Source organism: Alosa pseudoharengus, unplaced genomic scaffold (genome assembly GCF_046254945.1).
Source record: "Alosa pseudoharengus isolate Yale_2024_CS ecotype anadromous, Long Island Sound unplaced genomic scaffold, YU_APseudo_1.1 YU_APseudo_1.1_scf_1, whole genome shotgun sequence".
Taxonomy (NCBI): Eukaryota; Metazoa; Chordata; class Actinopteri; order Clupeiformes; family Clupeidae; genus Alosa; species Alosa pseudoharengus.
The window spans coordinates 10,938,142-10,953,581 of record NW_027468564.1 but is presented as its reverse complement, the minus strand read 5'-3'; the positions used below and the strand labels follow the sequence as shown (position 1 = coordinate 10,953,581).

The 15,440-nt window shown below is 40.0% G+C and overlaps 1 protein-coding gene across 4 annotated transcripts in view; it reads left to right on the top strand.

The window, feature by feature from the left end:
- Window positions 1–15,123, top strand: part of LOC143137406 (myelin-oligodendrocyte glycoprotein-like) — a 35,565-nt gene extending 20,442 nt beyond the window's left edge. Inside the window, exons 3-6 of one of the 4 annotated variants that reach the window (XM_076297592.1) lie at window positions 9,613–9,966; window positions 13,962–14,073; window positions 14,416–14,482; window positions 14,618–15,123. In XM_076297592.1, the coding sequence (XP_076153707.1) occupies window positions 9,613–9,966; window positions 13,962–14,073; window positions 14,416–14,473 (524 nt within the window). In that variant the 3' untranslated portion in view covers window positions 14,474–14,482; window positions 14,618–15,123. The remainder of the gene's footprint in view (window positions 1–9,612; window positions 9,967–13,961; window positions 14,074–14,415; window positions 14,483–14,617) is intronic. The other 3 variants (XM_076297615.1, XM_076297598.1, XM_076297606.1) reach the window with 3 other exon arrangements.
- The last annotated feature ends 317 nt before the right edge of the window (window positions 15,124–15,440 follow it).

The window sequence follows — 15,440 nt, the reverse complement described above, 5'->3', positions numbered from 1 at the left end:
TCGTTTTCTTCGCGCAGTCTTTTCTGTCTCGTCCTTTCTTTTATTCCCATGCGCTCCATCTCCACCTTCATTAGTCTGCCCCCCATCCCATTCCATCGTTACCTGTGTCCTGCTCTGTTTCTCTCGCTTCTCCTCTTCGATCGCTTTAATTAGGCCTTTTGGACAGTGTCCCTGTTTTTAGCCAGTTTTCCATGTTTACGCAGCCTTCTACCTAGCCTATATTCAACGAAACTAACGCGCCAAATATTCTGGCTGCCCGCAGAAAATCACATGTTGCCTATTGTGTGTAGCTTATTTTTTAATGAAAACATACCCTATTATAGAGTTTACAAATGATTTCCTTTAATTTCACGTTTCCATATCATTATAACCCGATTCGAAATTATGTATTATTTATGAATTAATTAGAGTATTAATTAATTAATCATTTTTAACTCCTTTCCGCCATTGCCCTTTTCAGCTCGCGTACCACCGGGGGTACGCGTACCACAGTTTGGGAATCCCTGTTCTAGAAGAACCTCTTATGTTGGAGGAATTTCATAATGCGGCCAAATCTCTTAAAAAAGGGAAATCCCCCGGTCCCGACGGAATCCCCCCGGAACTCTACCTGGCTGTTTGGGATGTTGTTGGGCCCCTAATCTTGAATTCTATGAATTATGCTATTAAACATGGTATGCTTCATAGTAGGGCTGGGCGATATGGCTGAAAACTGTATCACAATATAAGTATTTCATATCAGTCGATATTGATAAGTATTGTTTTTTTTTAAAAAAAATCTATTTCAGATAAGGACCAGAAGGGAAAAAAAGTTCAATTTAGACACTTTTATTTTAAACTTAACCTTCCTCTGATTTTAACCCATTTACTCCTAAAATGCCTGCTAAAAACGCCTATAGAATCCTATGGCATTCTAGACTAAATAACCTTATTTCCTGAGGGTTTTCTGAAAACATACTAAAAATTGTCAACGTCTACCAAAATGTAATATCTAAGCCTCTGTAGCACCTAGAAACATGACATAAAAAGCATGCTGTGCTACGCAGCATCCAGCGGGAGGGTCAATGTTGCGCTACGCAGCATCCAGCGGGAGGGTCAATGTTGCGTCATGCAGCATCCAGCGCGAATGGGTTAATCACCACAGTTATCAATCAAAGCAAACACGGAAAAGAAATAGCAACATAATCATGAAAAACACTCAAATAAATAAATGTGCACATAAGTCTGAATGAAAAGCAGCACTGATTGAAGCCTGGAAATATTGTAAACAAAGTAGCTTAATTTGCTAGTTTATCATAGTCTACTGGTTAGACTGTTCAGTTTCCCCACGTGTGTTTAAGTTTCAAATGAATACTTTTTCTCCTTGGGACAGGCCCGTTTGAGTCTTGGAAAATACTTCCATTTGCATCGCGATTGGGATTATTAGAATTTAGCAGTCAATTTGAATGCAACAGTTTTGAACAAAGCTTTTGACAGACTTGAGTGGGACTTACTATGGACAGTACTGGAACATTTTGGTTTCGGTCCTAAATTCATATATACCATTCAAACCCTTTATAGTAACCCAACAGCTTCTATTTCAACAGGAACTTATCAGTCTCTACCCTTTACATTACAGAGGGGTTGTCGTCAAGGCTGTCCCCTATCACCACTTCTTTTTGCACTTTCACTAGACAAAGCCAATTGCACCAATTACTTTACTTGGTTCTCAACATTATATATTGTTGTATGCGGATGACATCATTTTGTACCTCTCAGACTTAAAAAACTCAATACCTAATGTCTTAAAGTTATTCCACCACTTCAGTAGCATGTCTGGATACATGATAAATTGGGATAAATCCTCCTTAATGGCCCTTAACAATATCTCTCAACACATTCCCCTTCCTAACAATATTGTGTTCACTAAATCATTCACATACCTAGGAATCAAAATAACGGATTCTCTGTCAAGTATCATCCAGTTAAATTTCAGTGAATTCAGCCAGAAAATAAAACTTTATCTTCAAAGATGGACTAACCTTCAGATTTCAATGCAAGCCAGAATCAGTACAGTCAAGATGAATATTCTACCACGCCTGAATTTCTTGTTCTTTATGATCCCATTCACACCACTCCCAAATATTTTAAAGAGTTAAACTCTGCTGTATCTAGATTTGTGTGGAACGGCAGAAAACCCAGAATAAGCTTTTCTATTTTGCAGCGAACAAAATTAGAAGGTGGCCTTGCCCTCCCTAATTTTCAGATATATTACTGGGCATTCCAGATCAGAGCTATGCGAACATGGACGGACAAAGACAGTAAAGTGCCATGGAGAAGCATAGAATCAGCTATTGTATATCCCCATAGACTTCAAGATCTGCCCTTCACAGGTATAGGACGTCACAACTCGCACCATAAATTTGGTAATGTTATTTCATCCACTTTAGCTGCATGGTACAGTGCTGGAAAAGCAATAGGCCATTCAAAGAAATTGTCTCAGCTATCTCCTCTATGGAACAATGCTCACTTCTTATCTGATCAACGACCTTTTGTTTATCCTTTGTGGTCGTCTAAATGGGTTTTTACTTTTTCCAATATTTTTGACAGGACTGGTTTGCGTACATTCCAGGATATCCAAGCAGAATACAACCTACCTGGCTTCTCTTTTTTCTTGTACCTGAGGTTGCGATCTGCTATGAAAGCTTATGGCGTTCCATGGAATTCTGTTTTGAGTGACCACCCAATGTTTAGCTGGATTGATCCTGCCAAAGATCCTAAAGGGGCGGTCACAGTAATCTACAATTCTTTACTCAGTAGTGTTCATAAGCCTTTAAAGATACTATCAACGTGGGATTTGGAACTTTCTTGGTTAGGATTCCACCCGGACTGGGAAACAGTGTGGTCAAACCTTTGCCTTACTTCTAAAAACCTTAGTCATGTACTTATTCATTTTAAGACTATCCATCGTTTCTACTACACACCTTACAAGCAATATCGCATGAAACTCATACCCAATCCATACTGAAGTTTCTGTAACACTGACGCCACTGGTACATTTCTACATATGTTTTGGGACTGTCCAGTGATTCATCTATTCTGGAAGTATGTGATTGTTATGTTACATGATCTTACAGATCTATATTTGGATTTGGACCCGTTTACTATTATTGAATGATGATTCAAAGTACCAATTTTCTTTACGTGACAAAAAAGTGTTGATGGCAGGGTTCACAGCTGCGAAAAAAGCTATTTTACAGCAGTGAATAACCCCAGATACAAACTTGAAGCAATTCTGGATAGTCTCATTTCATTACATAGTTTGCCTTGAGTGTACAACTGCAAAGATTAATAAGGCAAAGACAACCACTCTAAACACCTGGATGAATATAGCCTCTGCCCTTAAAGAGCTTCTTTAAATATTTTAGTCAATATGAGTTTGCTGCCAGTATTTGTTAAGTGTGTTGTGTTCTGTGTGTGTTTTTATTTTACTTTATTTCATTTAAATGTTATTTTTATTCTCATCCGAATGCTCTCTCTGTATGATATGTGTTGTTTATTGATTGAAAATAAAAAATCATAATCACAAAAAAAAAAAGTCAGTAGTGTTTCGGCATCCAGGTTGGCAACCTCGAGTCAGGGGGGAGGGGGAGGGGATACATCGCTCTACAGTAATTTGAAAGTGATTGCAGTACCAGTTTTGGCCACAATCTTACATATGGTACCTTTAAAATTCTTTGTGAATACGGCCCCTGAATAAAAAGGCCTAGCCTAAATGAATCAAGAGTAAGGCAAAACAAATAGCCTAGTAGCCTAATGAAACATACGGATTGATGTAGTATCTTTGTAACATTATTAAATGAATCTGTTACTATGCCTACGTTTGCAAAAGAGAACATTTTAATTTGATTCACAATAATGTTACATTTAATTTACATGTTGACAATGAGTAGCCTAGTTTTGGTTGTTGTTGGTGGCGTTATTGCATGTTAGTTATGCCTACAATGCAAAATTGCTTCCTCACGATTGGAAGCTCCTGTAGCTGCATAGGATTTCAAAACAGGTTTGTGAATAGGTCTGTGAGTTAGGAGTCCTCTCGACTTTTTTTAAGCTGTCACAGAGGTGGGAAGGTGTGATTTGTTGGGGGCAGGGCCGGATTAACTGGATACAAATGTCTGATGCCCCCCCTGCCCCCTAGCGAATGTGAATCGGGTGGTCAGTTAATAGGCCTATATCATGAAGATTTTTCTTGCCATCTAAGGCACGAGCGCATCTGTGAGGCCAAGCATCACCAAGTAGCTTGTTTGTTTACAACTAACATTACATTTAATTAAACTGCTTATAGGCTATGCTGAAATAGTTTTCAACATTTTGAATATTAGTGTCGGGTGAATTAGGAAATGCTCTCAAAGTACCCTTATGGCTGAAAGCTGCTTGGGATCCCCCCCTGTCAAACAATATAACCATACAAACGCGCGACCTGCACTCATTGTTTCAAAAGGAGTAATTTAGGCTTTGTCGGAACTGAAGAGCTGTGGACGGCACGGCAGGGCATGCCCAATGAAAATAAATTAACGCAACACAACACAGACCCCGCTTCTCTCGTGTCAGTCACTGAAATGAACGAAACACAGAACCCGCTTCTCTCACAGCAGTCACTGACAGTAGCCTAGAATAAATGCATGGGGAAAAACACTTCCCCATGACAAAGACATCGTAAAACACTGAAAGTTAATATTTTGTCACTAGCAACATACATCTGTTCTTTGTCAAATGTGTTACGTTCCAAGTAGCCTAGTGCGTAATTCTGCTTCATAAAGTTGAAAGAATACATTTGCTTATTTCACAGAAAAAATATAAATAGCCAGTTTAGGGTCTACAGTGCAGAGTTGGTAAGTTATGGTAAGCCAACGTAGAAAACAATTGTACCTCCGCGCTACTTATGGTAGTTATGGTAGGCCAACTTGGAGTGAACATACAAACAGGGGAAATTCTTTCTCTAGCTGAGTAGCCTGATGGTAGGCAGGTGCGCACGTAGACATAAGACCGAACATGCAAGCGCCAATGAATCGTGCTCACGACAATCACGCCGTTAAACTTAAATAGGTTAACATCAGTCTAAGTTCGCCTTCAAGCAAGGATAACGATGATTTGAAGACATCTGTTTTGTTGGAAGGGCAAGGGGTAACAGGGCAACACAGAGACAGGCCTGATGGCAGGGCTGTTATGAGAGTATTAAAATATGGGATATTCTACGGGAAAAGATTAAAACGGCAAGACAGCATGGGAAAGTTAAAATACGTGATAAACACGGAAAAAGGTATAACGATGCATATATATGCATATATATATATATATATATATGTGTGTGTATGTAATATTATTTGTCATATTATTAATCACATACAGGTGCAACACATTTGAAAAGGAAGGACTGGTAGCATGCAAGCTCATGGGAAAGATTGATTTAAGAACGTTATCACAGTGTGTGGCTGTGGCGCAAAGCAGCACAATTGGCAGGGGAGGGTCATGTCTTTTTTAACAATTCTGTCGGAGGGTCATTGAAAATTTCTAGCAGGCAAGGGAGGGTCATGCAACTGTTGACTGAAGCACTCAAAATTGCTCCGGTGGCCCCTTCAATAAATAACGAACAGTCCCTAACAGGACGTAACAGGAAGGCATTTGGCTGAGCAACGGAGGTTAATATGCTCTATATTTTGTCCAAATGATGTCTGTCGATCATCGTTGCACTCGGAGAAAACCAGAATGTTTAATTTGTCCTGCGTTTCTTCTACGGCTGCAAACGGGATTCACTCGCAGTTAACCAAATTTCTTTATTAGGGCACGGCAGGCATATTTCTGGCTATTAAATTATTTCTAAACCAGTCTGCTAAAGTCTGTAGTGAAGTCTGTGTAGGGTTTTCCAGACTCCATTTCTTTTTACAAGACACCCTGCTTGTTCTGCCTCCCAGGCAGTTTTGAAGTTTAGGCGTTCTAGCGCCCCCCTGTTTTGTATTGTGATACCAATAGTATGTGCGTGCCTGTGTTTGTGTGCATGTGTATATGTGTGTACCACCATTTACAGGCCAATGAGTGTACAGTCACTAAATGTACACATAACTTTTTTTTTTTTAGACCCCCCCCCCCCCAATGGATGAAATTCTACGAAACTTGGCATACTCCCAGATAATGTCAGATTAATCATACACATCAAATTTGGTGCAGTTCTGAACATCTTAACTGAAGAGAGGGGCGATTAAAGCAGAATGATTGCATTTTTATTTTTTCCGGGGGGGGGGGGTGTAAATCACAAATGAGTGATTATGGGCTAGGTTGATGTGGGCCCTTGAGACCAACATACCATAAAAAATTCTTCATCCTCGGTGCCACGGTTCAGATAATTATTTAGGTAAAACTGCATTTTTTGCGGTTCAGGGGGCCCAGCGCGGGGGGAGTGGGGGGAGTGGGCCTGGGGACCAAACAAAATGTTTCCATAAAAGTCTAGAGGGGCTACATACCCACCAAATTTCATGTGCCCCGGTGTTTTGGTGTCCCGGGTATCGGTGACCAAAAATTCAGGAAGTAGATGACGGGGGGAAAAAAAAAAAAAAAAAAATTGACAATCACTATATGACCATTTCGCTAGCTTCGCTAGCGGCGGTCATAATAAACAGCAGACCTTACCGAATACAAAGCTTTAAAGCAGTCCCCTGTACAGTTAGCAGTTCCAGAGTAATCCAGATTTGAATTTGCAGCAAACTTCGACATGCACGTCTCCAAATTTGGGCTTTAAGTTTCACAATGTGTTTAAATTTCTCTACATGATTTAATAACAGGCCAAATACAAAATAAATGTTACAAATATTGCCTAGATATCGGTAAATATTAAAATCAGAGGATATACAGCTGACTAAGAGTTCAAGTAGCCTTAATGATCACAAAATGCTAAGCATGCATCTTTAGGCTATTTTAGTTAAATAGCCTATCTATTAATATAATATATTTTTGTTGAATGAAAATAGTGATAAAGACAATCATTTTCATATATATGCCTCTGAAATTCTCATTGTGTTGGTGTGAAGGGAAAATCCGAATCTAAACTTGAGTCTATCGACTGTTTTAAGTCAGGTTACATTATTGGAGCTTGCAGGGAACAGACCTGTCATACCTGCCTGTTGAGCGTATTGCTGGGAGTTGTGTGGTTAACACATCCACTGTTTAAGCAAGGCCACAGTCATGCCAGCATGCACAGTTCACTCCCCCTGCTACCCTGATTTGCATTTGTATAGCTCACAGCAATTTCATTTACATGTTAAAGCCTCCCCTAGAATTAGGATGACTGGGGGCATGGGGGGACGACTGCCAAGCAAGGTCCACGTCAATTTCTGACAATTCATGGCAGTTTTTGGCGTTGCCTGCAAATTGCCGTGAACAGCCATTAACCTGAACTTCCACGACAATCTACAGTGCCTCATACTGCCGAAAATCACTTTTCATGCAGTGTTGCTAACCACACACCTTTTGCAACATAATCCCTTACGACCTTTTCTAGCGTGTCCCAGTAAAATCTTTGCCTGGCCAGCCACAACTACGCAAGTACGCTGCTGATCCTGGTGTCTGGTCATGAATCCCTTGCAAAACCAGCATGACGTTCAACATAATCCATCATCACCTTAGCACCATGGAAATTACATACAACAAACATTTCCCACACTTGTTTCCATGGTACAAATTCCCATACTACATGAATACACTGCAAAAACTGCTTATCTAACAAAATCTAACCAAGTGTTATTAATCTTATATCAAGATAAAAAAACTAGTTGGTATTGTTTTCAGTATAAAGAGACCTACCTAGCGCTTTCTTGTGAAATCATTTGACTTAATTTAAAAAAAATTGACTTATTTTAAGACATCTCATCTTGAAAACAAGCAAATTTGTCTGCCAGTGCGTTAAGCAAATTTGTCCTAAAAACAAGCAAATTTGTCTGCCAGTGCGTTGAGCAAATTTGTCTTGATAAGACTTAAAATAAGTTAAAGTCTTCTTAAATTAAGTCAAAATGATCTTTTGAGAGGGCGCTAGGTAAGTCTTTCCATACTAAAAACAATACCAAATAGATTTTTTAATCTTAATATAAGATCAATAACACTTGGTTAGAATTCATTTTTTGCAGTGTAAACATCAGTTACATAGATAATACAATTTACACAAATTGTGAATTTACACAGACATACATATAGTTGTTTCCAAAGAGTTACAAATCTTAATAAATGAGACCATACACCATACCTTGCTGCACTCTCCAAGAGAATGCAAAACAATACAATACAATACGATAATCCTTCTGTCATTCAAAGTACGTCAAGTAATTTCTAAATTCGTGAATAAAATACAATCCCGGGCCAAAGCAAAGTGGCATTAGACATTACGCCCGCCAGCTACCTTCAAATGCTTGTTTCCCTATTTGCAAAACTACAGACAAACGGACAAATCTCAATTGTACAGATGAAAGGCATTTGCCGGTCAATTCACAGACACATAATGTCAAACACAGAAAATCTGTTGTTCTAGGTCTATCTACTACTTTATCGTCACTAATAAATCCCTATGAACTTGTTGGAAACCAAAAGTTGACAGACGTGGGAGGGAACTTTTCAACTTGACAGTTTGGACCAATGATCGCTCAATTCAGACTGAAAACACTTCCGCATAGGATGCTCTTGTGTTTCCTTGTGTATCGGGCCTTCCACCTCCATCCTCTCTCCTCTGTCTTGTCTCCTCTAGTTGCAATTAGAGAAATGAGACATCCTTGATGATGTTGAGCTTTGAACGATTTCTGGGGCACGTGCTCGAGGACCGAGGAGAGATACTGTATACAAATAGAGCTTTGGGATGTGCCTATAGACTTTAACTGCTGAACATGAGAGATCCCTAAGCTTAGCTCCATCCTACCATTGATGAGAAGACTGCCACACAGCTGAAACCTGTTCGTGCGAGACCGCTGAGTCCCATCTCATTCTGAACAACATGTGGCCCCAACACACACGCCGTCAGACATGGAGGCCGCCTGCTGTTCTCTTGCCTCCGAAAGCTCAGAGGAAACATGTCTTCCACTGAGTCCACCTTATTTGCCATTATTCTGCTGTTATAATCATCGACCAATCAATTGCAGCAGTTGACTTGAATATACAGACTCATTTCATTTTACATTCAGAGCTCTTGGAACCAACCCAGGACACCAAATAACAAAAACCCCATGCATGCTCAATAGATAAAATAAATAGACGGATATACAAGGACAGAACATAATGAATCTGCCAGCTGACTGTGTGAATAACTAACACTAATATAAATGTAAGGTCTATAAATATAAATGCAACTTTTGAAAACTGCATGTTAACTACTGCATAAGAACCCAACAGTTTTGTTTTGTTTAGTTCAGTTTTTCAGCTCATCTTATTACCATTAGGTTTTAAACATTGTCATACTTTTTTACTGTAATTTGCTGTTGTTTTCAAGGAAGCGACATGTTCTTGTATGATTAAACAAACAGCATCATCTTCATATAATCTGCTCTTGTATTTGTGGTGAATTGTATGTATGTATGCCTCTAAGCTGTCTGTCTGTTTTTACAGGGGATTTCCAGGTAGTTGGTCCAGATGGTCCTCTTACTGCTGCTGCTGGTGAGGATCTGGTCCTTCCCTGCTCCCTGAAGCCCAGTATGAATGCTGAGGATATGACTGTGGAGTGGCTTAGACTGAACGACCAAGGACAGAGTTCTGTAGTGCACCTTTATAAAGATCACACCAATATAAACACCAAACAAATGCCATCTTATAGGGACAGAACATCCCTCTTCAAGGAAGAACTTAGCAAAGGAAATGCTTCACTGCACCTCAAACAACTGCGTGTTGCTGATACAGGACACTACAAATGCTTAATACTATCTAAAGACTATGATGATATCTCAATTCAACTCACTGTTATAAGTAAGTACCTTTTATTGTATGTAAAAATTGAATAAAGGTGCTCTAAGCGATGCCACGCGTTTTTTAGGCTAAAACATTTTGTCACTTACTGCAAACATCACCTAACCAACCGCTAGCTCTCTGTGTCCTCAGGGCAGAGGAAGGCAACCCTGCGCCCTGGGCGAAATAGAAATATGTCGCCTCCATCTTCATAGAATATGTGCTACCTTCGCAGAAGCCCCTGGCTGCAGCGTGCAGATCGGGGCTGGTTTGAATGTGTGGGGGAGCTCAACGTTGCTACTTTCCAGCGCTACTGGACCGCACGGAAAAATAAACAAAAATGTTGCGGGACGATTGCGACCAGGCCTCACTGAAAAAATTTTAGCCTACAATTAAGCAATTAGGCTTTCACGTAACAAAGGCTAAACATATTATTACAGGCTATTATACAGAAATCAGACTACCTATTTAATATAATGCTGTCTGTTAGGTGTGCATTTAAACATGACATTAGGAACACACTTCGAGTGTCGCTGTCTCATATTACCCCGCCATTGGACCATCTTATTGCGGGTAAACAAGTTCATTGCTCCCCTGATTCAATGACATGGTGAAATTCAGATTTTTCCTTATTACATTGTTGTCCCTCTGCTACGTTCCACTGCTAGCAACCTGACGATTCAGGCTGAAGATCAGCACCCATATGCGGGAGAAAAGTTTTTCAACCTGTGCACTTTTCTGTATTCTGCAGCACTAGGCTTTGAACGTCTCATTCATGACTTATTTAACCGATATCACTGAAAATGAATTACTTACTGCTCCCGCATTTAAACTGTCTATGTCATTATTTGACAATCAATGTGTTTTCAATGTTGTAGCCTATAGTTTGCTGCGCTATGGCGCCCCTGGTAGTTTGGCGCCCAGGGCAATTGCCCAGAATGCCCATGCCTTCCGTCGGCCCTGTGTGTCCTGAATACACAAAAAAAACGGTTCGAACCCCGACCAGTAGGCACGGCTGAGGTGCCCTTGAGCAAGGCACCTAACCCCTCACTGCTCCCCGAGCGCCGCTGTTGTAGCAGGCAGCTCACTGCGCCGGGATTAGTGTGTGCTTCACCTCACTGTGTGTTCACTTTGTGCTGAGTGTGTTTCACTAATTCACGGATTGGGATAAATGCAGAGACCTAATTTCCCTCACAGGATCAAAAGAGTATTATACTACTTCCTTATCACCTAACCAACCGCTAGCTGCCTGTGTCCTGAATACACTGTAAAAGAAAATGTGATCTCTGTGGACAGCCTAGGCTCCAAAAACGGCAACAAAAACAACCTGGGCAAACCTGGCATAAAAACATAACAAACTGTTCCAGCAAATCACAGACGAGATGCGCGTTTAGGAGAGTTTCAATTGCACGGGAGCAGCACGGGAGGGAGTGGGAGGAGGTAGCGATCTAACTTTCTGTTTTGTTTGAAAGTCAACAGAAGTGATGTTACCCAGCATGGCTTAGAGCACCTTTAAATATATAATTAGTGCTGTCAAATGATAATGATATTAAGTCTAATATTTTGAAATGGATTAATCGCGATTAAAAAGTACAATTTCTTCCTAAAGACTAAAGTTTCTTAAATGGCATATTCAATACAATATAAATCACAAAATTATGAGTATCCACAAAGGTAAAACATTTTTATATTATTTAAATGATAGTAATGACAGTTATTTTAGAAATACTACTCATTTGATGTTTAACTCATTTGTAAACGGCGCACTGTCACTTTTAATCCTATTGTGTCCACACATTCTCATAATGATCTTTTTTTTTTTTACCAGCTCCATTCAAATATAGCCACAAACTCTAACATTGTTTGTACTAGGCATGGGCATGATTAATCGACGATCAATAGTTGATCATTAAGAATTTCGTCGATCATGTTAATTTGTTGTCGATTAAACTAATGCAGGTTGCGTTACATAGTGTGTCTTGAAGCAATGGAATGAATTTCACTATGGCAGCAATTAAACATTATACCACTCGGGGACAATATTTGACGCTATAGGCTACTCAGTTACTGAGTTTCCGTTTTGATTTATGAAGAGTTCACGGTGAAGTGTGGCGTGGGACAATTTTATCGTTTAAAAAAACGATAATGTTAGTTCACTGCAAACACTGCGATGTAATAATTGCCTACCAGTAGGGCTATCAGTGCACGAGCAATAGAAGACATTGTTTCGATTTAACTCAATGAAAAAAGAGCTCTTCTTGATATTTTATATTGTTGGTTGGTTTAATACCTTGTTGTCAATGAAAAGTCGTTGTCCTACACCAGGGGTGGGCAAACTGCCGAATCCGGCCCGTCAAGCACTTTCATCCGGGCCCGACAAGCATTTAATTTGGTTATCAGGCGGCTCGCTATTTTTTTCCTGCGATAGAGACAACGTTGGTTAGCTTTACTGCAAACTGCTTTTCACTCTCCTCAGAGAACATTTACAATGTTAATGTCAACATCATGTTAAACAGAGATAATAGGCCTATTCTTAGTTATCTCTTTTGCAGCAGATCTAACTTGAAAGTTATGCTACTCCATTTAATTGGGAACGCGTCTGCGCTCACGAGAGGCTGACCATTTATAAACTGTGAGAGGGCACAGCCATAGGTACAACGCTAGCCATAACGGAGCAGGCAGAAGAGCATTGAGAAATAAACGTGAATTGTTCTTAAAGCGATAGTGCACAATTTCTACATTTGTTAAGCAGCATCAAATTAGCTACCCTGGAAATCCAGAGTTCGAATTTGAATTGTGCCCGCAAGATACTCTGGCCACGAGCAATGATCCAAATTTCTTCTATCTCTCGAGTGAGAGGAACCAATCAAATCGGTGTAGGCGGGACAAAGGCGAGCTACACTGATGACGACAGTGCTGCGACGTCCGGAATCATCTAGAAAACATTGCAAGATGGCTACCGATGAACACCAGTTGTTTGAAACGGCTTTGGCCGCTACAATAAAGGATTTAGATTTGGCTTTTCAACTAAAAGAGGAGCAGAAAATCGCCCTCAAATCGTTCCTTTGCAAGAACTGGATACGTCACACCGTGAATTGTTGTGATTGGTCGTAGCGTTATCCAACTGCGTGCAGTGAGAGTTTCAAATGCATGCTTGGTGCCGCCCCTCGAATTGGGCCATTTTCATTACTCGTGGCCAGACCCTTAATCTGAAAGATTCCAGGGTCTGGTTTACCAGGCTACAAATTAGCAGTATTTTTTAAGCAATTAATATGTTGTAATATATAACAAATACTTTTGATACTAAATTATAGGCTATTTTTTATGTGTGTGTCGCTGGGGGGGGGGGGGTGTTGGGGGTGTTTTGCGGCCGCCGGCCAATTTTCAAAACCCAATGTGGCCCTTGAGCCAAAAAGTTTGCCCACCCCTAGCCTAGGATGACCAATTTTTTTCTGCATAAACAGATACGCACACACATACATTCACAGTAATCATACGTATCACACATACACACACAGTAGACATATGTACGCATGCATGCACATGCACACACACATGCACACACACAGGTACAAACACAAGCACATGCACGCACACACACATAAACATAAACACGTACACGCACACATGCACACAATTCAAGAATTTCTCAGAATTATGAACAGGCAAGATGGGGGTGGGGTTGTATAAAATGTATTATACATGTAAAATCTATGAACTAATCATGTTTTGGTACTTGTTGTCTAGCAGATACCAGTTAGAATTGAGTGTGCATAATGCAATTCTGTGAGGAAGATAGAATCATACCTTTCACCTTCTACACCCAAAACACACCATGATTACATGATTAATCAAGAAACATAAGTAAAACCTTTTATGAACCATTTACCTGGTGTCCCAACATTTTTGTGGGCACAACCGAAATGCACTTTTGCCATATATTTCAAACCATGCATGTACTAACAATGTTGTGTGTGTGTTTTTATAACTAATTCACATTTCTTAATATTTTGCAGACGGATGGTTTGATCACTTTGAGTCTTTACAAAATCGTTTTCACATTACTGTAGGAGTGACTGTGGCTGGGGCTGTGGTTTTGGTGATTTTGATTCTTTCAATGTTATGCTGGTAATTATTCACATCACCTTCACTTTCAGTTAAACAGCGGCCCAACAGCCCAATAAGCTTTCAATGAGATGAAACGCATGCTTCATGTTGAGCAGCCTTGTGATTATGTACTCAGAAGATTATCCTGTAATGATGAAGAAAGCCATATTTAATGTTAATGTTCATCTTTTGACAATATCTCGGCTTAGTATTTACTTTCTGAAGGTGGCAGCATTAGATGCTACTCAGTAAGCATATTGTGACTAAATTTAAAGATAGTATATGCACTCATTCAACAGCACTGTTTTATCTTAAGTTGATGAGATAGTTACCTGCAGTTCAAGAGCTCATTTTCTACTCCAGGTGCTGTTGTTGTGATGACCATTTTGATTGCTGTGGACGCAGTCATTACCGTTACTAACACCAAAAGGTCTTTTCATTTTTACAAATTATGAAAAATGTACAATAATAATGAGAAGAATAAATCAAATCAGCCATGCATGTATATATCTTCACATTCACCTAACTGTGAAAATGTATTGTTTTATGCTACACCTCTTTACAGGTTGCATCTCCATGCCACTGATCCCCTCTACATGTTCTGACTGACCTCGCTGGGTCTGCACTGGCTCCGCCCACTCGGCATGCTTGTGTGCCTGTCTTTCCAGCAGGTCTTTCCAGATGGTAACATAGTGGTTAAGGTGGGCTGGAATGCAGTAGGCTGAAAAGTTGTGGGTTCAATTCCTGGCTTCAACCATTCTGCCCTTGATCAAAGGCACTGAACTCCAAGTTGCTCTGGGGTCAATGGCTCTTGTAATATGATTGACATGTAAGTGGCTTTGGATAAAAGCATCTGCTAAATGAATGATGAAGGAGATGTAGCAGGTCCTCCTTGATTGGCCTCACTAAAGGGCAGGACTCGAAGAAAGCCTTTGTTCCACCCAACAGACAGGCTATCTCCCACCATCTGCATTTTGATTTTGTTTTGAACAATCACCTACACTTGCACCACATTTGTCCTCACTGTACTGACTGTTCCTAAATGCTTTAATAAATATGCTTTATTAATTATATGGACTCCCCTCCATGTTTCTCATGCCTCAGTGTGCAGTGATAGAACAGTCATAAGCTCTGGCCTACTCTGTCCACCCCCTGTTTGCATTCTTAGCTGTTATGAGGACTCTATGGTGTTTAGTTGTAAACATATGGGGGGGGGGGGGGGGGGTTGTATTGGTGTACCTAAATAAGTGTTGCTGTTATATTGCTGTTATTATCATTAGGCTATATCTTATCACAGTCTGACTAAATACAAAATTGATAGTCATACATTGTGTAGTTGTTTGTAAGAGACATCGTTGTTAGTTGTGACAGATTCTTTGTGAAAAAAG